Genomic DNA, 23,818 nt, shown 5'->3' on the forward strand with positions numbered 1-23,818 from the left:
AATATATCAATCAATCAATCAATCAACTTTTTTCTTATATAGCGCCAAATCACAACAAACAGTTGCCCCAAGGCGCTCCATATTGCAAGGCAAGGCCATACAATAACCATGAAAAACCCCAACGGTCAAAACAACCCCCTATGAGCAAGCACTTGGCCACAGTGGGAAGGAAAAACTCCCTTTTAACAGGAAGAAACCTCCAGCAGAACCAGGCTCAGGGAGGGGCAGTCTTCTGCTGAGACTGGTTTGGGGCTGAGGGAAAGAACCAGGAAAAAGACATGCCGAGAAGGGGGGCAGAGATCGATCACTAATGATTAAATGCAGAGTGATGCATACGGAGCAAAAAAAGAAAGAAACAGTGCATCATGGGAACCCCCCACAGTCTACGTCTAAAGCAACATAACCAAGGGATGGTCCAGGGTCACCCGATCCAGCCCTAACTATAAGCCTTAGCGAAAAGGAAAGTTTTAAGCCTAATCTTAAAAGTAGAGAGGGTATCTGTCTCCCTGATCTGAATTGGGAGCTGGTTCCACAGGAGAGGAGCCTGAAAGCTGAAGGCTCTGCCTCCCATTCTACTCTTACAAACCCTAGGAACCACAAGTAAGCCCGCAGTCTGAGAGCGAAGCACTCTAATGGGGTAATATGGTACTACGAGGTCCCTAAGATAAGATGGGACCTGATTATTCAAAACCTTATAAGTAAGAAGAAGAATTTTAAATTCTATTCTAGAATTAACAGGAAGCCAATGAAGAGAGGCCAACACGGGTGAGATATGCTCTCTCCTGCTAGTCCCCGTCAGTACTCTAGCTGCAGCATTCTGAACCAACTGAAGGCTTTTTAGGGAACTTTTAGGACAACCTGATAATAATGAATTACAATAGTCCAGCCTAGAGGAAATAAATGCATGAATTAGTTTTTCAGCATCACTCTGAGACAAGACCTTTCTAATTTTAGAGATATTGCACAAATGCAAAAAAGCAGTCCTGCATATTTGCTTAATATGCGCATTGAAGGACATATCCGGATCAAAATTGACTCCAAGATTTCTCACAGTATTACTAGAGATCAGGGAAATGCCATCCAGAGTAACGATCTGGTTAGACACCATGCTTCTAAGATTTGTGGGGCCAAGTACAATAACTTCAGTTTTATCTGAGTTTAAAAGCAGGAAATTAGAGGTCATCCATGTCTTTATGTCTGTAAGACAATCCTGCAGTTTAGCTAATTGGTGTGTATCCTCTGGCTTCATGGACAGATAAAGCTGGGTATCATCTGCGTAACAATGAAAATTTAAGCAATACCGTCTAATAATACTGCCCAAGGGAAGCATGTATAAAGTGAATAAAATTGGTCCTAGCACAGAACCTTGTGGAACTCCATAATTAACTTTAGTCTGTGAAGAAGATTCCCCATTTACATGAACAAACTGTAATCTATTAGACAAATATGATTCAAACCACCGCAGCGCAATGCCTTTAATACCTATGACATGCTCTAATCTCTGTAATAAAATTTTATGGTCAACAGTATCAAAAGCAGCACTGAGGTCCAACAGAACAAGCACAGAGATAAGTCCACTGTCCGAAGCCATAAGAAGATCATTTGTAACCTTCACTAATGCTGTTTCTGTACTATGATGAATTCTAAAACCTGACTGAAACTCTTCAAATAGACCATTCCTCTGCAGGTGATCAGTTAGCTGTTTTACAACTACCCTCTCAAGAATCTTTGAGAGAAAAGGAAGGTTGGAGATTGGCCTATAATTAGCTAAGATAGCTGGGTCAAGTGATGGCTTTTAAGTAATGGTTTAATTACTGCCACCTTAAAGGCCTGTGGTACATAACCAACTAACAAAGATAGATTGATCATATTTAAGATTGAAGCATTAAATAATGGTAGGACTTCCTTGAGCAGCCTGGCAGGAATGGGGTCTAATAAGCATGTTGATGGTTTGGATGAAGTAACTAATGAAAATAACTCAGGCAGAACAATCGGAGAGAAAGAGTCTAACCAAATACCGGCATCACTGAAAGCAGCCAAAGATAACGATACATCTTTGGGATGGTTATGAGTAATTTTTTCTCTAATAGTCAAAATTTTGTTAGCAAAGAAAGTCATGAAGTCATCACTAGTTAAAGTTAATGGAATACTCAGCTCAATAGAGCTCTGACTCTTTGTCAGCCTGGCTACAGTGCTGAAAAGAAACCTGGGGTTGTTCTTATTTTCTTCAATTAGTGATGAGTAGAAAGATGTCCTAGCTTCACGGAGGGCTTTCTTATAGAGCAACAAACTCTTTTTCCAGGCTAAGTGAAGATCTTCTAAATTAGTGAGACGCCATTTCCTCTCCAACTTACGGGTTATCTGCTTTAAGCTACGAGTTTGTGAGTTATACCACGGAGTCAGACACTTCTGATTTAAAGCTCTCTTTTTCAGAGGAGCTACAGCATCCAAAGTTGTCTTCAAAGAGGATGTAAAACTATTGACGAGATACTCTAGCTCCCTTACAGAGTTTAGGTAGCTACTCTGCTCTGTGTTGGTATATGACATTAGAGAACATAAAGAAGGAATCATTGTTGTGTGGGCCGCTGAAGAGGAGGTACTGCTGGCCCACCACCACCAGAGGGCGCCCTGCCTGGAGTGCGGGCTCCAGGCACCAGAGGGCGCCGCCGCCTTACGAGAGCAGTCAGGGTGACAGCTGTCACCCATTACTGGACACAGCTGACTCCACTCAGCACGGGGGTATATCATCAGGACGGCGTCTCCACCTCAGTGCCGAGATATCGCCTTAAGACTGAGGTAACGTTCTCTGCATTCATATTCTGAATAACCAGCTAAGACTTGTAAACCTTTTCAGGACTGCTGACTACTAATAGCTAAATTGCTTGGATAAGTACTCACCTTCCTGCTATATATTGTCAAGAGGTGGAGGCGGCTTCTCCCCTCTCCGTTACTGGGTGCTGTCGCATCCACATCTGTATGTTGTTGCTCTCTCCCGCCAGCAGTACCGGATCCGACGAGCGGAGGCAGTGGCCACCTGGGAATTCGGGACTTGGCGGTTCCAGTATTTCCAGGGTTCGGTGGCAGAGGAGATCTGGGTGGTTCCGGTTCGACTGAGACGGACGTCTCCTACCTTCGAGCCTGCCCACATGACACCAGCGGATTCGACCCCAAATTGTTAATTGTTGTATTCGTTGTGCTCGTTTCACAACAGTAAAACTTGTTATTCACCTTCCTCCATTGTCCGTTCATTACGCCCCCTGTTGTGGGTCCGTGTACCTACACTTTCACAACAGGATATCTCGGCCAGCGTCATGGACCCCGAGGGGCGTCAACCGGCTGTTGAACGGCCAATGGAAGACCAAGGCGCGTCGGCGGCTTCGGGAGGGGTAATCGGTGAGTTGCAGCGGATCCTCACCGCTTTCACCTCTCGGATCGATTTAATGACCACAGGGTGGAGGCTCTCGCCGCACAAGTGGAGGCGCGCCCTCCGGGCGCCGCTGCGGCTCTCCCTCCCGAGGACCCTGCGCGTGAAAGTGACGTTCCACTGGTCGTTCAACGGTCCCTTCCTCCGTCCCCAGAAGCATACATAAGCCCTCCAGAACCGTACGGAGGCTGTGTGGAGACGTGCGCGGATTTTCTGATGCAGTGTTCGCTCGTCTTCGCACAGCGTCCCGTGATGTACGCGACTGATGCTAGCAAAGTAGCTTATGTAGTAAATCTGCTTCGCGGGGAGGCACGCGCTTGGGCTACAGCGCTCTGGGAGCAGAATTCACGGCTCCTTCATACATACGATGGGTTTGTACGGGAGCTCAGAACGGTGTTCGACCATCCCAACAGAGGAGAGTCCGCTTCAACCGCACTACTGTCAATGAGACAGGGGCGTCGGAGCGCAGCTGCCTATGCAGTCGCCTTCCGCATCGCGGCGGCGAGATCCGGCTGGAATAGCACTGCCCTCCGCGCCGCCTTTGTAAACGGACTGTCACTGGTCCTAAAAGAGCACCTGGTGGCGAAGGACGAACCGCGGGACTTAGATGGGGCTAATCGATTTGGTCATACGACTCGACAACCGGTTAGAAGAACGCCGTCGGGAACGAGGCGAAGGGCGTGGCCAGGCACACGTCGTCCCTCTCCCTTCCGGGTCCGATCGAGCTCCGCCCTCCCCACGCTCCTCTGTTCCTGCGCTCCGTGCGCCTATGGCTCCCCCTGCTGACGAAGCTATGGACACGAGCAGGGCAACATTTAGGGCACCTGGAGCACAAAGGAGGCGGGCCCACGGAGCTTGTTTTGTTTGTGGCTCGAGTGAGCATCTCGCAAACGACTGCCCCGAGCGGTTAAACTCCAACGCCGACCCCTAGAGACTGGGCCAGGGGTGGGCCAAAACATTCACGTGGGACACACCCACATTGCCACACGACTCCCAGTCACGATCCTGTTTGAGGATTCAACCCTGAAGGCCCCAGCACTGGTGGACACGGGCTCTGAGGGGAATCTGCTGGACAGCAGATGGGCGAGGGAGATAGGGCTCCCTCTGGTGGCTCTTACCTCGCCTGTGCAGGTTCGGGCGCTAGATGGCTCCCTACTCCCACCAATCACGCATAAGACACCTCCAGTAACTCTGGTGGTGTCAGGTAACCACCGGGAGGTGATCGAGTTCTTTGTGACTCAGGCCACCTCCCGTGTGGTTTTGGGTTTTCCCTGGATGCTAAAACACAATCCCCGGATTGATTGGCCGTCCGGGGTAGTGGTTCAGTGGAGCGAAACCTGCCATCGGGAGTGTCTAGGTTCCTCGGTTCCTCCCGGCTCCCAAGCTAAGGAGGAGGTCCGAGTCCCGCCCAATCTGAAGGCGGTGCCGGCGGAGTACCATGACCTCGCTGACGTGTTCAGCAAGGATCTGGCTCTCACGCTTCCTCCCCACCGCCCGTATGATTGTGCCATTGATTTGGTTCCAGGCAGTGAGTTCCCGTCCAGTAGGCTGTACAACCTCTCACGGCCGGAGCGTGAATCAATGGAGACCTACATCCGGGACTCATTAGCTGCCGGGTTGATCCGGAATTCCACCTCTCCGATGGGTGCTGGTTTCTTTTTTGTGGGTAAAAAAGATGGCGGGCTTCGTCCATGCATTGATTATAGGGGGTTGAACGAAATCACGGTTCGCAATCGATACCCGTTGCCCTTGTTGGATTCGGTGTTCACCCCCTTGCATGGAGCCAAGATCTTCACCAAGCTTGATCTTAGGAATGCGTATCATTTGGTTCGGATCCGGAAGGGAGACGAATGGAAGACTCCTGCACCGGTTCGTCTTCGTGTATCTGGACGATATACTCATCTTTTCCCCGGATCCTGAGACTCATGTCTGGCATGTCCGTCAGGTTCTGCAGCGGTTGTTGGAGAACCGCCTGTTTGTGAAGGCCGAGAAGTGTGAATTCCACCGCACTTCTTTGTCCTTCCTGGGGTTTATCATCTCCTCCAACTCCGTCGCCCCAGATCCGGCCAAGGTTGCGGCGGTGAGAGATTGGCCCCAACCCACAAGCCGTAGGAAGCTGCAACAGTTCCTCGGCTTTGCTAATTTCTACAGGAGGTTCATTAAGGGCTACAGTCAGGTAGTTAGCCCCCTGACAGCCCTGACCTCACCAAAAGTCCCCTTCACCTGGTCGGATCGGTGCGAAGCCGCGTTCAAGGAGTTGAAACGGCGCTTTTCGTCTGCACCAGTTCTGGTGCAGCCCGATCCTAGCCGCCAGTTAGTGGTTGAAGTGGATGCCTCGGACTCAGGGATAGGAGCGGTGCTCTCCCAGAGCGGGAAGACCGATAAGGTTCTTCACCCGTGTGCCTATTTTTCCCGCAGGTTGACCCCCGCTGAACGGAACTATGACGTCGGCAATCGGGAACTCCTAGCTGTGAAAGAGGCCCTCGAAGAGTGGAGACATCTGTTGGAGGGAACAGCCGTGCCATTCACGGTTTTCACTGACCATCGGAACCTGGAGTACATCAGGACCGCCAAGCGGCTGAACCCCAGGCAAGCCCGCTGGTCACTGTTCTTTGGCCGTTTTGACTTCCGGATTACCTACCGTCCCGGGACCAAGCATCAACGATCGGATGCATTGTCCCGGGTGCACGAAGACGAAGTCAAAACGGAACCGTCGGATCCCCCGGATCCCATCATCCCGGAGTCCGCTATCGTGGCCGCCCTCACCTGGGACGTGGAGAAGACCGTCCGGGAGGCCCTGACCCGTGACCCGGACCCCGGAAACGGACCAAAGAACAGACTGTACGTCCCACCAGAAGCTAGGGCTGCAGTCCTGGACTTCTGTCACGGTTCCAAACTCTCCTGTCACCCTGGGGTGCGAAGAACCGTGACAGTCGTTCGGCAACGCTTCTGGTGGGCATCCCTGGAGGCCGACGTCCGGGACTACGTCCAGGCCTGTACCACCTGCACCAGGGGCAAGGCCGACCATAGAAAGACCTCAGGGCAGCTACAGCCACTGCCCGTGCCTCATCGCCCCTGGTCCCACATCGGCCTGGACTTTGTCACGGGTCTCCCGCCGTCCCAGGGAAACACCGTCGTCTTCACGATAGTGGACCGTTTCTCCAAGGCGGCCCACTTCGTGGCCCTCCCGAAGCTCCCAACGGCCCAGGAGACAGCGGACCTCCTGGTCCACCACGTCGTCCGTCTGCATGGAATACCATCAGACATCGTCTCCGATCGTGGTCCCCAGTTCACCTCGCACGTCTGGAGGAGCTTCTGCCGGGAACTGGGGGCCACGGTCAGCCTTTCGTCCGGGTATCACCCCCAGACCAACGGGCAAGCAGAGCCGGCCAACCAAGAATTGGAGCAGACTCTACGCTGTGTGACAGCCGCGCACCCGACGGCCTGGAGTACCCACCTGGCCTGGATCGAGTACGCCCACAACAGCCAAGTGTCATCAGCCACCGGCCTCTCCCCGTTTGAGGTGTGCTTGGGGTATCAGCCCCCCTTGTTTCCGGTGGTCGAGGGAGAGGTCGGTGTGCCCTCGGTCCAGGCCCACCTACGGAAGTGCCGTCGGGTGTGGCGTGCCGCCCGCTCTGCTTTGTTGAAGGCCCGGACGAGGGCGAAGAACCATGCAGACCGGCGGCGGGCCCCGGCCCCCAAGTATCGTCCTGGGCAGGAAGTGTGGTTGTCCACCAAGGACATTCCCCTTCAAGTGGACTCCCCCAAACTCCAAGAACGATACATTGGTCCCTTCAAAATCCTCAAGGTCATCAATCCCGCCGCAGTGAGGCTCCAGCTTCCGGCCTCGCTGCGGATTCATCCAGTTTTTCATGTCTCCCGGATAAAACCCCATCACACCTCACCCCTCTGAACCCCGGGTCCGGCACCACCTCCTGCCCGGATCATCGACGGGGAACCGGCTTGGACCGTGCGCCGGCTCCTCGACGTCCGTCGGATGGGCCGGGGTTTTCAGTACCTGGTGGACTGGGAGGGGTACGGCCCCGAAGAACGCTCCTGGGTGAAGAAGGGCTTCATCCTGGACCCGGCCCTCCTGGCCGACTTCTACCGTCGCCATCCGGACAAGCCCGGTCGTGCGCCAGGAGGCGCCCGTTGAGGGGGGGGTCCTGTTGTGTGGGCCGCTGAAGAGGAGGTACTGCTGGCCCACCACCACCAGAGGGCGCCCTGCCTGGAGTGCGGGCTCCAGGCACCAGAGGGCGCCGCCGCCTTACGAGAGCAGTCAGGGTGACAGCTGTCACCCATTACTGGACACAGCTGACTCCACTCAGCACGGGGGTATATCATCAGGACGGCGTCTCCACCTCAGTGCCGAGATATCGCCTTAAGACTGAGGTAACGTTCTCTGCATTCATATTCTGAATAACCAGCTAAGACTTGTAAACCTTTTCAGGACTGCTGACTACTAATAGCTTAATTGCTTGGATAAGTACTCACCTTCCTGCTATATATTGTCAAGAGGTGGAGGCGGCTTCTCCCCTCTCCGTTACTGGGTGCTGTCGCATCCACATCTGTGTGTTGTTGCTCTCTCCCGCCAGCAGTACCGGATCCGACGAGCGGAGGCAGTGGCCACCTGGGAATTCGGGACTTGGCGGTTCCAGTATTTCCAGGGTTCGGTGGCAGAGGAGATCTGGGTGGTTCCGGTTCGACTGAGACGGACGTCTCCTACCTTCGAGCCTGCCCACACAACACCAGCGGATTCGACCCCAAATTGTTAATTGTTGTATTCGTTGTGCTCGTTTCACAACAGTAAAACTTGTTATTCACCTTCCTCCATTGTCCGTTCATTACGCCCCCTGTTGTGGGTCCGTGTACCTACACTTTCACAACAATCATATCCTTAAACCTAGTTACAGCGCTTTCTGAAAGACTTCTAGTGTAATGAAACTTATTCCCCACTGCAGGGTAGTCCATCAGGGTAAATGTAAATGTTATTAAAAAATGATCAGACAGAAGGGAGTTTTCAGGGAATACTGTTAAGTCTTCTATTTCCATACCATAAGTCAGAACAAGATCTAAAATATGATTAAAGTGGTGGGTGGGCTCATTTACTTTTTGAGCAAAGCCGATAGAGTCTAATAATAGATTAAATGCAGTGTTGAGGCTGTCATTCTCAGCATCTGTGTGGATGTTAAAATCGCCCACTATAATTATCTTATCTGAGCTAAGCACTAAGTCAGACAAAAGGTCTGAAAATTCACAAAGAAACTCACAGTAACGACCAGGTGGACGATAGATAATAACAAATAAAACTGGTTTTTGGGACTTCCAATTTGGATGGACAAGACTAAGAGACAAGCTTTCAAATGAATTAAAGCTCTGTCTAGGTTTCTGAGTAATTAATAAGCTGGAATGGAAGATTGCTGCTAATCCTCCGCCCCGGCCCGTGCTACGAGCATTCTGACAGTTAGTGTGACTCAGGGGTGTTGACTCATTTAAACTAACATATTCATCCTGCTGTAACCAAGTTTCTGTTAGGCAGAATAAATCAATACGTTGATCAATTATTATATCATTTACCAACAGGGACTTAGAAGAAAGAGACCTAATGTTTAATAGACCACATTTAACTGTTTTAGTCTGTGGTGCAATTGAAGGTGCTATATTATTTTTTCTTTTGGAATTTTTATGCTTAAATAGATTTTTCTAGTTATTGGTGGTCTGGGAGCAGGCACCGTCTCTACGGGGATGGGGTAATAAGGGGATGGCAGGGGGAGAGAAGCTGCAGAGAGGTGTATAAGACCACAGCTCTGCCTCCTGGTCCCAACGCTAGACAGTCACAGTTTGGAGGATCCAAAAAATTGGCCAGATTTCTAGAAATGAGAGCTGATCCCTCTAAAGTGGGATGGATGCCGTCTCTCCTAACAAGACCAGGTTTTCCCCAGAAGCTTTGCCAATTATCAATGAAGCCCACCTCATTTTTTGGACACCACTCAGACAGCCAGCAATTCAAGGAGAACATGCGGCTAAACATGTCACTCCCGGTCTGATTGGGGAGGGGCCCAGAGAAAACAACAGAGTCCGACATTGTTTTTGCAAAGTTACACACCGATTTAATGTTAATTTTAGTGACCTCCGATTGGCGTAACCGAGTGTCATTACTGCCGACGTGAATTACAATCTTACCAAATTTACGCTTAGCCTTAGCCAGCAATTTCAAATGTCCTTCGATGTCGCCTGCTCTGGCCCCCGGAAGACAATTGACAATGGTTGCTGGTGTCGCTAACTTCACATTTCTCAAAACAGAGTCGCCAATAACCAGAGTTTGATCCTCGGCGGGTGTGTCGTCGAGTGGGGAAAAACGGTTAGAGATGTGAACGGGTTGACGGTGTACACGGGGCTTCTGTTTAGGGCTACGCTTCCTCCTCACAGTCACCCAGTCAGCCTGCTTTCCCGACTGCACGGGATCTGCCAGGGGGTAACTAACGGCGGCTAAGCTACCTTGGTCCGCACCGACTACAGGGGCCTGGCTAGCTGTAGAATTTTCCACGGTGCGGAGCCGAGCCTCCACTTCGCCCAGCCTGGCCTCCAAAGCTACGAATAAGCTGCACTTATTACAAGTACCGTTACTGCTAAAGGAGGCCAAGGAATAACTAAACATTTCACACCCAGAGCAGAAAAGTGCGGGAGAGACAGGAGAAGCCGCCATGCTAAATCGGCTAAGAGCTAGTAGCTACGCTAAGCTAGCGGATTCCCAAAAACACACAAAGTAAATAATGTGCAAATAATCCAAAGGTGATTCAGCAGAAGGAGTGCCCCAATCAAGGCACCAAACAGGCCATGAAGCAGCACAGGCAACGCACGACAACGGTGCTAAAATAAAATAAAAAAAATAAATAAATAAAAACGAAAGCGTTAGCAAGCTAGTTAGCCTGCCAACGCTAATAAAAGTTAGCTGATAAAAGTGCTCCGTCGCGATGTTTCGACCGTTAGAGGTCTTCCTTAGGCGTTGGAGCACAGTAAAAAGTTAAAAAAAATTAAAAAGTAAAAAAGTAAAAAAAAGTAAAAAAGTCTTGAAAAAGACTGTTAGTTCAAGTCCAAAGCAGCAGGTAGCAGTCTCTGTGTAAACAGTCCCAACAGAGAGCCCTCCAAATCCAACCTACTACCCGAACCCGAACAAGACATATATGCCCATAATAACAAGTACAAAAGGTGAGAATTTGGAAAATACAGTACATTTAATGGGATAATTATAGATTTTGTCAACAGAAAGTGAGGGTTTGTCTGCTGGATGGTTACATACAGGGTGACCCCAAAAAACCCAGAACCCATAAAAGTTGTAATAAATCCTGCAAAGGTCCAGCAAATTTCTTGAAAGATGATTGGAACAATAGCCTTCCCAAACATGTTTTGGTCAAACAAGGAAAAGACATTTTGCCTGGTGACTTATTTCGCCAACAAATCATACCATTGGGAGCAGAATTTTGAAAAACATGACTTCTGTCAGAGAAATAATAACCACCCTGAATCATGGCAGCGGAAGAGGAAGACAGACGTCTTGCCTCAATTTGAAGTCTTTATTAGTTCCATCACAGAAGCACATTAGCAAAACCTCAGAATACGTATATACAGCCTGTAACACATGGGGATGGGGGGTATCTTAATAACAATCTCACAGTCATAACCCACCCCACATCTCCAATACTGCTGCCAGAGTTATTTAGCTCAAGGAAGGCCAAGACAAACATATTTTTCTCAAATGGGGAGAGCGGCCTTCTCTTATCTTATTCCCTAAGGAGAGCTGACTTTTGTCTTTTCACACGAAAAACCCTCAGAATTAACTTGTCACACTTAAGTGTTAAGTTAGCACAATATATACTGCTGGCAAAGCTCTCGATTTACCGATCGATCTACGTTCCAACCCTCACCTATGGTCATGAGATTTGGCTCATGACCGAAAAACGAGATCGCGAGTATAAGCGGCCAAGATGAGTTTCCTCCGCAGGGTGGCTGGGCGCTCCCTTAGACATAGGGTGAGGAGCTCGGTCACTCGGGAGGAGCTCGGAGTCGAGTCGCTGCTCCTCCACGTCGAAAGGAGCCAGCTGAGGTGGCTCGGGCATCTTTTCCAGATGCCCCCTGGACGCCTCGCTGGAGAGGTGTTCCGGGCACGTCCCATCGGGAGAAGGCCAGGGGAAGACCCAGGACACGCTGGAGGGACTACGTCTCTCGGATGGCTTGGGAACGCCTTGGGGTTGGGAAGTGTGTGTGGATTGGGAGGTCTGGGCGGCTTTGCTTGAGCTGCTGCCCCCGCAACCCGACTCCGGATAAAGCGGAAGAAAATGGATGGATGGATGGATGGATGGATATTCCACATACATGATATCAATTAAAAGAAAACTCCACATTCTTCCATCATGATAATAATGAAAAATAATACAGAACAAGAACTTTTTCAACACCATGATGCAAAGCGACTAAGATAACTGAAACTTTGGGGAACGATCATACACAAACTGAAGTTTAAGTTTAATCCTACAAAGGTCCAAAATTTGCTGGATGTTTGTACGATTTATTACAATTTGTGTGGTTCTGTTTTTGTGTCACCCTGTGTTTGAGCACAGTGTTTCTCAATCTGCACCTAAGGATCACGTGTTTTACCGGTAAAACCTTTACACCATCACGGCACCAACGCCGATGGGGCGCTTTCAGTCTGTAACAGCTAAAAGAGGGGAAGGTTACAGACGGGATCGGAGACATCGACTGTCCCTTTTGGGATTGTTTCAGGCATCAGCAAGTTCATTTTAATGATCCACATATATTTCTGACATGCTCCTGTGGCTGTGACTGGACAAACTGCATCGTCTGTCTGCTGCACCACCAACCACAGCTTCATGGTGAAGCGGCAAAAAGAAGGATTTTCATTCAAGCAGACAAATCAAATCTAGGCTCAGGTATTTCATGAGCCTTCTGGCAAACTGTAGCTGACCTGTCACATCCTGGATGCCTTGGTGGCTTCCCTCACTCATCTTCTCCGAGCACATTTACCTCACAGCACCATACTGTTTGTATTTCCCCACAAACAGGAATAGAAGTCTAAGACATATTCATGCTCTGACGTATCAAGAAAAGTGGACATCAAAGTGATGATTTGTCATAAAAATAATTCTCATGTTTATTTTGTCTAATGACTTACGGGCTCCGAACAAACAAAAACAGCTGTAATTCCTAAGCGGTTCATGGGATATCGTCATTATTGTCCAAATACCTATGGATCTGACTGTATCTAATGGGCAAAACATCTGCAGTGAGACTCCTGAGGAATATTTTCTCTTCTGATCTTGGGTATTTTTCTGGCACAAACATGCGTCATTAACTCCCCCTGATTGAAGCAGCATACAGACTGAAACTAAACCATCATCCTGCGTATCTGACAAATCCGCCACAAAGTCCACCGATGTGCCAACAAATGACCACCGGCCACAGGAGGGCGCACCGCCTGTTAATGCTGCACTGGATTTGGGGTATGTTTAAAGCAAGCAAAATAAGAGAGTCGTCATTTTTTATCCGAGGCCATCAAATATGGCCATCGAGTATTGCGAAGACTTGGTGTGCATCCGTCCGTCCATCTGTCTGTGCTCAGCATCAGTCCAGTCCTGTTACTGCCAGAGTCTTCAAATTCACAGGGAGCGTTTTTGGGACACACAGACCCTTGGACAAGTTCAAAGCTGCCTAACCTTGACCTATTTTAAGAGGTCAAAAGGTCACATTCTGTTTCCTATTTTTATGCTCATACAGCCGAGGGTATTTTACCACCGCGTTATATTTATATTTTTCATATGTCAATGATTAATTACATTACAGCTTCTAAATAAAAATGAAGATGTTGCATATAAATATAAGAATCGTGTATGTCAAAATGTGGTTAAGTACTGTTGTGTCTTTGTAAAACAAGAAGAAAAAAATAATCTGGCATCATATATTTACGAATAAAACGTGACTCTTTTTAATCACAGGTGTCCATGTGGACAGCTGTCCCAGCTGGAGAACGCTTCACACGGCTGCACTCAGCACGTCGCCGGGGACAGAGGCCAGAGACGGACAGAGGACAGTTCGGAAAACACACACACCACCCAATATTTACAGTCAATGATGATATTTGTCCAAATGTGAAACAGCACTGCAGGACTAGAAGGACAGACGTTACTTTCACATTTAAATGTCAGAGACGAGGTGTCGGTCCACCATCCACCATCCAAATGCCTGACTGAGGGGACACATAATTATCTTATTTATAACAGAACTGACAGGCTAAAAAAAAAAAAAAAAAAAAAATCAACTACTGCACATAATGACATCATTATTTTAAATATCAATAATAATAGTCATAAACTAGCACCAAGGACAGCAACTCAGTTTTTTTAAAAGGATATTGTCTTGTATCAGAATAACTGGAGAAGTGAATGTGATAAATTAAATATTAATAGTGGAGTGTTGACTTACTGCTTTATATTATTAAAGTGGATCAACAGCAGCTAAAAGCCACTTTAACACTTTTGGCTCCCATCACCAGTTATGTGATTTTCTACACAGAGCATGTGGGTGTGTCTGAAGGCACAGGCTACCTCAGTGGGCGTTTCTGACCAACTACAGGCTTGTTTAGTGGGCGTGTCTCAGAAAACATACAACCCGCATTCGGTCCAGAAAATCGTAACAAGACATTTGCGATATGCACGATTCTGTCAGGTGTAATGCAGGGACTGACCACCTGAGGGGGCGTGTCTCAGAAAGCAAGCTCTACCCAGTGGGCGTGTCTCAGAAAGCAAAGCCTGGATCAGTGGGTGTGTATCAAACACACACACACACACACACACACACACACACACACACACACACACACACACACACACACACACACACACACACACACACACACACACACACACACACACACACACACACACACTCGAGTTTCAGTGGGTGTGTCTCAGGAAGGCCAGACTAGAATTTTAGAAAACACAGCCTAGATCAGTGGACATGTCTCAAAACACAGCTAGGTCAGTGGGCGTGTCTCAGAAAGCAAAGCCTAGATCAGTGGGTGTGTATCAAAACACAGCTAGATCAGTGAACATGTCTCAAAACACAGCTAGGTCAGTTGGCGTGTCTCAGAAAGGAAAGTCTAGATCAGTGGGTGTGTATCAAAACACAGCTAGATCAGTGAACATGTCTCAAAACACAGCTAGGTCAGTGGGCGTGTCTCAGAAAGCAAAGCCTAGATCAGTGGGTGTGTATCAAAACACAGCTAGATCAGTGAACATGTCTCAAAACACAGCTAGGTCAGTTGGCGTGTCTCAGAAAGCAAAGTCTAGATCAGTGGGTGTGTATCAAATACACACAGTTTCAGTGGACGTGTCTCTAAAACACACATTCGAGTTTCAGTGGGCGTGTCTCAAGAAGTCCAGACTAGAATTTGAGAGAGCACAGCCTAGGTCAGTAGGCGTGTCTCAAAACAGCTGAAGCCAGTGGTCACATATCTAAACACAGCCTAAGCCAGTTGGCGTGTCTCAGGAAGTCCAGACTAGAATTTTAGAAAGCACAGCCTAGATCAGTGGGCGTGTCTCTAAAGCAAACATCCTAGTTCAGTGGGTGTGTCTCAGGAAGTCCAGACTAGAATTTTAGCGAGCACAGCCTCGATCAGTGGCAGTGTCTTAAAACACAGCTAGATCAGTGGGCGTGTCTTAAAACACAGCTAGATCAGTGGGCGTGTCTTAAAACACAGCTAGATCAGTGGGCGTGTCTTAAAACACAGCTAGATCAGTGGGCGTGTCTTAAAACACAGCTAGATCAGTGGGCGTGTCTTAAAACACAGCTAGGTCAGTGGGCGTGTCTCAAAACAGCCTAAGCCAGTGGGCGTGTCTCAAAACAGCCTAAGCCAGTGGTCACATAGCAAAACAATGCCTAAGTCAGTGGGCGTGTCTCTAAAACACACATCCTAGTTCAGTGGGCGTGTCTCAGGAATTCCAGACTACAATTTTAGAGAGCACAGCCTAGGTCAGTGGGCGTGTCTCAAAACAGCCTAAGCCAGTGGGCGTGCCTAACACACATCCTAGTTCAGGGGGCGTGCCTCAAAACACAGTAGGTCAGTGGGCGTGTCTCAAAACAGCCTAAGCCAGTGGGCGTGCCTAACACACATCCTAGTTCAGGGGGCGTGCCTCAAAACACAGAAGGTCAGTGGGCGTGTCTCAAAACAGCCTAAGCCAGTGGGCGTGTCTAACACATCCTAGTTCAGGGGGCGTGTCTCAAAACACAGTAGGTCAGTGGACGTGTCTCAGATCAAGCAGGAATTCACATTTTGACTAACAGGTGTTTTACTGTCTAATTATTACTATCAGATTTATTTCTGCACAGACACATTGAATTATAACACTTTTCAGATCTTACCATGTAGCACAGCAAGTTTCGTATCATGTGACCCATTTAATTACCAAGAAACTTGAATTTTCTTGAAATTAGAATTTTTCTTCGACTTAAAGCCGTGTGAGACTAAAGTGGAAATCAGCAGAGAACAGATTCACACCAACATTCGAGCTGTGGGATCGTTTAGCAGCAGACACCAATCTGCGTCAAACAACTAAAATAGTAACCGCACAACTTATCGAAACTCTCCCACAGCACCAGCCGCAAATTAAAAATAGCACGTAAAGATAGGAAGGAAAAACAAAAAAAACCTGCCGAGTCAGACGTGAATCACCGCCACGAAGCTTTCCGGCATGAAGCGAATGTCGAATCTTTTCGCACCTGCAGAGTCTCATTAGCTTCGACTCATCAAGAGCTGCTTCGACAGGTGCGCAGTTCGTTTCACTCACACACGGAACAAAACGTCCGCAACACCGGCATTTTTTTTTTAACTTGCACATATTTTGAACGGAGTGATTGAAGCGGGGTCTTTACTTACAGTTCGTAAGAACTGGATCTCGTCTTCTGCCTCTCCGCCCTCAGCCATGGCTGTGAAGCCTCAGACTCTGGAAGCCACTGGCAGAAACGCGATGCTGCGCCGATATTAGCAGAGCCCGTCCACAGCCATATAGGGCTGTAATCCACCCGTCCTCCTGCTGCTGCTCCTCCTCCTCCTGCTGCTCCTCCTCCTCCTGACTCCCACCGGCGCCTGCAGCAGTTCGCCCCGCCGGGGCTCCTGATGCTGCCGCTGTCCGCCGCAGGTCCTCTGATAGTGCAGCCAGCAGATTTAGACGAGTCACATCACCACTTCATTTGTTTTCATCCACCTGTTACACATAAATACTGTTGGGGATTCGTGCAGAAGCGGATCTAGGCAGGGCTCAATGGAGCTGTGCCCCCCCCCCCCCATTCTTGTAGAGCTACATATCTTAAACCCTAGAGTCCCCAAATTTGGGGACTTGCCCTGTTTTGGAACATTTGAACACTCAAAACTAACCAATGCTTAAACCAACATACACTTATTATACATCAAAATGTCAAGCGAAGTCTCCTCTACAAAAGTATCCACTTCAATCACATATCAACTTACCACAGCTGAAATGCCAAGCAAATAAAGACATAAATCGGAATTCATTTTTTGGGAAAAAAAAACAAAACAATTTACTCCTATATCAAGTATTATTTACTTTCAATTTTTTTTTTTTTTTTTTTTTTTTGCATCCACAACATCCCCTAGGACCTGTCTTTTAGCTGATCCACACTTTAGCATTTTTGACCTTGTACAAGCTGAGAAATAAATAATAATGTATGGGTATGTGATTTTGGTGAAATAGGCTCTAGAGCTTAAGGGGTTAAAAGCAAAGTGTGTGTGTAAGCATGCAGTTTATATGACTTAAATCACGGAAAAACCAGGGAGAGTTGACATTTTCCGTTTGGTATGCTTACATATTTATGAACGCAGCCAAAACAGAACGTTGATATGATTAATATTTTTGGAGAAACTAAGGATATTAACTAACAGTGAATAATGGCCGTTGATAACACTATGTAACATAATTTTTGTTCCTGGCTTCTAAGTGTTATACGAGTATTTCAACTGCTTATGTCTAAAGTCTATGGAAAAATGACTACATTCAGCACAAACTTTGATTTTATTTATTTTTTTTTTTACGTTCTAGAAAGTTCTAAAAGTTTCTTGAAATTTCTACATAATTCTGGAAACTTCTTCTGGACAGTTCTAGCAGTTAAAGAATATTCTAGAAGACTACTCAGTAGTAGTGAAGGCGAATCGAGAATATTCTTGAAAACAGACAAATTTCAAAATATCATTGTCCTGATCACAGAAGCAAAGTTTCTGTGGAATAACAGCTATTTTCTATTTATTTAAGGCATAACAGGTTAGGAAAACACACTGTGTACCCAAGAACAAAACAAAAATAAAAATTTGTTACATAGTGTAATTAAATTCCGCACTCGCACGCCATCAGGGCAGGTATGATTTAAAAGTCATGAATTAAATTGCTGTTTTAAAAAAAAAAGTTAAAAAAATCATCAAAAAGATTTAAAAAAAATCAGTACTTAAAACATCACTGAAATATGAAATCAGCCCCATTAATTAATGGTACTTGTACATGTTCTATCTTTTATGTTTTAACATGTCAATAAAGATTATAACTGATATTATTTGTATAGTCTCATTTAGAAAAGTAAAATAAATAAAAATGGAAAAAAGCAGATTTAAATCAAAAGTCGGTATGGAAAAAAAATCTTGACTTTTTTTGAAAAAAGTCTTCGTTTTTTAACCAGCCCTATAGAAACTTAACATAATTTATTACCACCCTTGAAAAATGTCAGCTACCTATTTTATAAACACTACCCAAAATAGAGCCCATGGATCCCCATGGGCAATGTACTAGTCTTGCAGTATGTGCCTGTAGGTCCTCAAAAAACTTGGCCTAATGTTACGTTCAGGACCCTTGGAAGCTCAGAAAGACCACTCATTTAAAAAAAAAAAAAAAAAACCCTACTTCTGGAAAAAGTGCGTTCATGCGATTACACAGCATCAGTCATAGTCTGACACTCGCTAGACTAGTGGATTTTATATTTAGAGTCAGAATAAAAACTATCAGTGCTACGAGTCATTTCATGGTCCTGGCTAGAGAGTCCTTCGACTAAAGAGAGTCCTTCACTAAAGTGGTGTACGAACTAGTTGTCCTGCAATTTTTTTCAGTGGAAACAATGAGAAAAGGAAAAGAAGTGAAAATTTTGCCAAAATGTACGCACTCAACGAAATGTGACTCGAAAGAGAAATGCTGCAGAAAAAATTAAATGTGTTCAAAAAACAAAACCCCTCAAAATACAGGTTGGTTCTGTATTCTTGGGTTAAACTTTATAGTGTGTTTAAACTAAATACTGGTATATTGTTGTTTGTGGTACTTAGAGAATATTGTAAGTGTCATTCAACATTATGGGGTGAAGTTCTGGAACCAAAAATGAAAATTTTAATCATGATTTCCCAATTTTTGGCCAATTTTGAAGATGGAAACCAGAATCGTTTAGCTGTCAAACACATCATTTTCAGCCTGAACAGGTTTAATACTGCACAACAGTTTTCAACAAATGTACGCTGAACAATATTCTGGGTTGATATGATTAAAAGATTTTTTTTTTAAATCTGCCAAAAAATGTTACAAACTTGAGGGTTTGGGGAAACCTAAAATCTGACATTTTAACATGCAGTCAAAAGTAAATTTTTAATATGGTTAATTCCATTTTTTCATATCATTTCATATTTTTCTCACAAATGTATGTCATCCCTGTTATTTTGTTAATATTCATCACTTTTTAGCTAATAAAATGCGTGAATGGTTGCCTCGTGGGGACACGTAGATAAATACTGCCGGCTGTCACTGAGACACCTCAGCCGCTGTGGCAGAAAATTCCTGAGTGGCAGAATTCTTGTGGTGTTAGCGAGACCTTTTGGCCTTTGACCTTGACCACAAATCAGATCAACACTCCAAAGACGGTGGTCTGAATTAAACGTCAGTTCTGCACCCTAAGTTTGTTTTGCTATGACGTGGCCTGACAGGGTGAGCCGCGGGCTGACGCGCAGCACAGACACGCCTCAGTTCTTCATTATTATTGAAAAAGAGGAACAGTTCTGCATAAAATCCAGAAAAAGGAAAACCGTTAATGTCGAGTGGGTTTCTTTGTCATTATCAGCCACAGTCACTTCCACCCACACGACTTCCCACACTGTCAAAAACCTGCAGAGATACGAACGACCACGTGGTGCAGAACAGAAAAGGGTTTTTCAAGGACACATCTGTCACACCACAGCTGGTCAGAAATTTTGAGTTTTATGAAGCACTTCTTTCTTTACTGTTGACTTTTTTGCCTCCATCAACAAGGGAGTCAGTGTTCTGGCGCAAGACATATATTATAAATAAACTGATTTCAAACTAATGTAGATATTTGTAGGAACAAAGATCAGGATCAGGACCACAGGTCAATAATTAGAAGTAAAAATGAGGGATCAGGATCAAAGGCCAGCAAACAGGATCAAAGATAATTGTTCAAAAATGTGTGATTTGAACGAAAGATCATGATCAGAACCACATGACAATAGACAATAGTCAATTAGACAGTAAATATTGGGACCAGAGGTCAGCAAATAGCATCAAAGATCATTTATCAAAGATAAATGATCAGGAACAAAGATCAGGACCACATGTAAACAATAAAAAAAAAAAAACAGCATCACAGTCAAAGTTAGGCAAACAGGATCAAAGATCATTTATCAAAGATAAATTATCAGGAACAAAGATCAGGACCACATGTAAACAATAAAAAAACAACAGCATCACAGTCAAAGTTCAGTAAACAGGATCAAAGATCATTTATCAAAGATTAATTGTCAGAAAGAAAGCTCAGGACAGTATGTCAATAATTAAAAATAAAAGGTGACATCAAGATAAAAGGTCAACAATCAGGGCCAAAGATCATTTATCAAAGATGAAAGATGAGGGTCAGGGCCACATGTCAATAATTAAAAATAAAAATGAGAGCTCATGATCAAAGATCATCAATCAAAGATGAATGATCAGGAACACTGATCAGGATCAGGACAACAGGTTAACAAGATGTCAGGATCAAAGGACAGGGAACAGGATCAAAGCTCAACAATCAACAACCACCCACACGACTTCCCACACTGTCAAAAACCTGCAGAGATACGAACGACCACGTGGTGCAGAACAGAAAAGGGTTTTTCAAGGACACATCTGTCACACCACAGCTGGTCAGAAATTTTGAGTTTTATGAAGCACTTCTTTCTTTACTGTTGACTTTTTTGCCTCCATCAACAAGGGAGTCAGTGTTCTGGTGCAAGACATATATTATAAATAAACTGATTTCAAACTAATGTAGATATTTGTAGGAACAAAGATCAGGATCAGGACCACAGGTCAATAATTAGAAGTAAAAATGAGGGATCAGGATCAAAGGCCAGCAAACAGGATCAAAGATAATTGTTCAAAAATGTGTGATTTGAACGAAAGATCATGATCAGAACCACATGACAATAGACAATAGTCAATTAGACAGTAAATATTGGGACCAGAGGTCAGCAAATAGCATCAAAGATCATTTATCAAAGATAAATGATCAGGAACAAAGATCAGGACCACATGTAAACAATAAAAAAAAAAAACAGCATCACAGTCAAAGTTAGGCAAACAGGATCAAAGATCATTTATCAAAGATAAATTATCAGGAACAAAGATCAGGACCACATGTAAACAATAAAACAACATTATCACAGTCAAAGTTCAGTAAACAGGATCAAAGATCATTTATCAAAGATTAATTGTCAGAAAGAAAGCTCAGGACAGTATGTCAATAATTAAAAATAAAAGGTGACATCAAGATAAAAGGTCAGCAATCAGGGCCAAAGATCATTTATCAAAGATGAAAGATGAGGGTCAGGGCCACATGTCAATAATTAAAAATAAAAATGAGAGCTCATGATCAAAGATCATCAATCAAAGATGAATGATCAGGAACACTGATCAGGATCAGGACAACAGGTTAACAAGATGTCAGGATCAAAGGACAGGGAACAGGATCAAAGCTCAACAATCAAAGATGAGTTACCAGGAAAAAAAGATCACAGATCAATAATGAAAAATAACATTGAGGGATAGACATTAAAGGTCAGCAAACAGGATCAAAGATCAGCAATCAAAGATGAGTGATCAGGATCAGGACCATAGGTCAATAATGGGGAAAATATGGGAGATCAGCATCAAAAGTCAGCAAGCAGGAGCTTTTTTTTTTTTTAACAATGTAAGAGATAAAAAGAAAATGTCAGAGACATGTAGTGGACTCAGTGGATATATGGTTAATTCCTTTGGCTTGTCCATTTTTTTTTACTTGGGGTTGCCACAACATGTTGATTTGACAAAAGGTTTAAAAAACAAAACAAAAAAACAGTAAATGCCCTTCACATTACACAGAGACTGGGCGGGGGGCTTGAACCAGGAACCTTCTGCTCTGGAAACAAGCGTACTAACTGCTTGTCCACCACACTTTCTTCACCAGCTTCTAGTTATGTTAATGATCTTTATCAGTCTGTCTATCAGTCGTCTGCTAAACATGGTTTGGGAATGAAGCGTGGCATAGTTTTGACATCTTTTTCTGGAGAGGTGCATATTACTTTATATTGTATACAGTTAGATGTTTTTGACAGTTTCACCATCATCTAAGATCAAACTCTACGAGTGGAGCATGACTTTCCAAGGAATCAATAAACCACTTCCAGCTGGAAGAAGAAACCTTTTGACAGAGCAGCATTTAAACGTGACTGAGAAAGAGCCTCATTTAGGGTCACCTCATTCACTGATCAAAACCCTTCAGGTTTACTGACAGAGTTTGCTGCCATCTAATGGCACAAACGGGGGACTGCACACGGGGGACTCCACCACCCTCAAGCACGCCAACTGCTCGCGGAGGTACGAGCTCAGCTCTCTGCGGGGAAGGTCACACGCGACCCCGCATCGGTCCCTGAGCAGCGTGCTGGACACGGTGCTGCACGCCACCAACTTCCTCAACATGATCCTGCAGACCAACAGGTCCAGAGAGCAGAGTCTGCGCCGAGACATCGAGTGGTACCACGCGCTGGTCAGGAGCATCCTGGAGGGAGACGCCAAGATCCACCGGGCCGTCGTCACCTTCAACACCGAGCCGGCGGCGGCCGCGGGGCCGTCCGTGCTTCTCCAAGCCACGAGGGCCAGCGGGGAGATCGTCCTCCAGGACCTGTCCGGCACGGCCCCAAACCACCTGGGCAACCGCACGGCCGACACCAAGTGGTACCACGACGTCAAAGACAGGAAGAGACCCAATTTCCACAAGAAGGTCCTGAGCCAAGACTTCGCCTCTGTGGACAATTCTCTGAAAAGAGGAGAAAGTTTCATTCCGGACAAGACGCACGTCAGATGGTCTGCGCCCTACCTGGAGTGTGACAACGGCAACTTTGTTCCACGGTGGCTTTTGACCTTATCGGCTGCTTTCTATGGCCTGAAGCCCAACTCGGCCCCGGAATTCAGGGTTACCGCAGTCCAGCATCAGGGGTCTTCAGCTGGTTCAGAACGCTGCCGCCAGACTTCTGACATGTAGCAGAAGGTTGTTCATGGACTGGCGCCATCTTATCTGGCTGATCTGGTGGAACTCTACGTGCCGGCCCGGGCTTTGCGGTCACAGGATGCGGGACTTCTCTGTGTTCCCAGGGTGAAGAAGTCAGCAGGTCAAAGAGCCTTTTCGTATCGTGCACCCACCCTGTGGAACAGTCTTCCTGCGACCGTGAGGCGGTCTGAGTCTGTGGACATTTTTGGGTCAAGACTCGGGTCCTGTTTTTGTTCTCTTTCTTATGGATAGTTTTTATTTTTATTTGTTTTGTTCTTTTACTTCTGTTTTTATTTGTGTATTTGAATTTTTTGTTCATTTTTTATTATTTGTTCAGTTTTATGTTGACTTGTTTTGTGTGGGGCGCCTTGAGACGGCTTTTGCTGTGATTTGGCGCATTATAAGCTAATTAAATAAATAATAAATAAATAAATAATGGCGATCTGGTGGGAATGTATGAACTGTGAAGTTAAGTTTGAAGTAAATCATCAGCCCGGTGATTTATACAGTTTATGAACAACCACAAAACATCAACACTCTCACTTTGGTCAATTTAAAACAGCATAATGTCTGTAAAACTATTAAATAAACTGAATGTAAGGATTTTAACATGGAAATTTCTAAGGTTGTCATCTGGTGTTAAAGTATTCTTAAGGGAGTTAAATGTGTTGGTTGTGCCCCAGGATGTGGCAGTAACTAATAAAAAGTAAGGGCAACCAATAGAAAAAAGTAAGGGTGCCCATTAAACAGTAAAGGTATCCA

General features: G+C 45.8%; 1 protein-coding gene across 1 annotated transcript in view; it reads right to left on the bottom strand.

Annotated features, from left to right (window-relative positions):
- Positions 1 to 16,529, bottom strand: part of LOC117503546 (ryanodine receptor 3-like) — a 123,710-nt gene extending 107,181 nt beyond the window's left edge. Inside the window, 1 exon segment of the mRNA XM_034162805.1 lies at positions 16,374 to 16,529. Coding sequence (XP_034018696.1) covers positions 16,374 to 16,421 — 48 coding nt within the window. The 5' untranslated portion in view covers positions 16,422 to 16,529.
- Positions 16,530 to 23,818: the final 7,289 nt, after the last annotated feature.

Source organism: Thalassophryne amazonica, chromosome 21, assembly GCF_902500255.1.
Source record: "Thalassophryne amazonica chromosome 21, fThaAma1.1, whole genome shotgun sequence".
NCBI lineage: Eukaryota > Metazoa > Chordata > Actinopteri > Batrachoidiformes > Batrachoididae > Thalassophryne > Thalassophryne amazonica.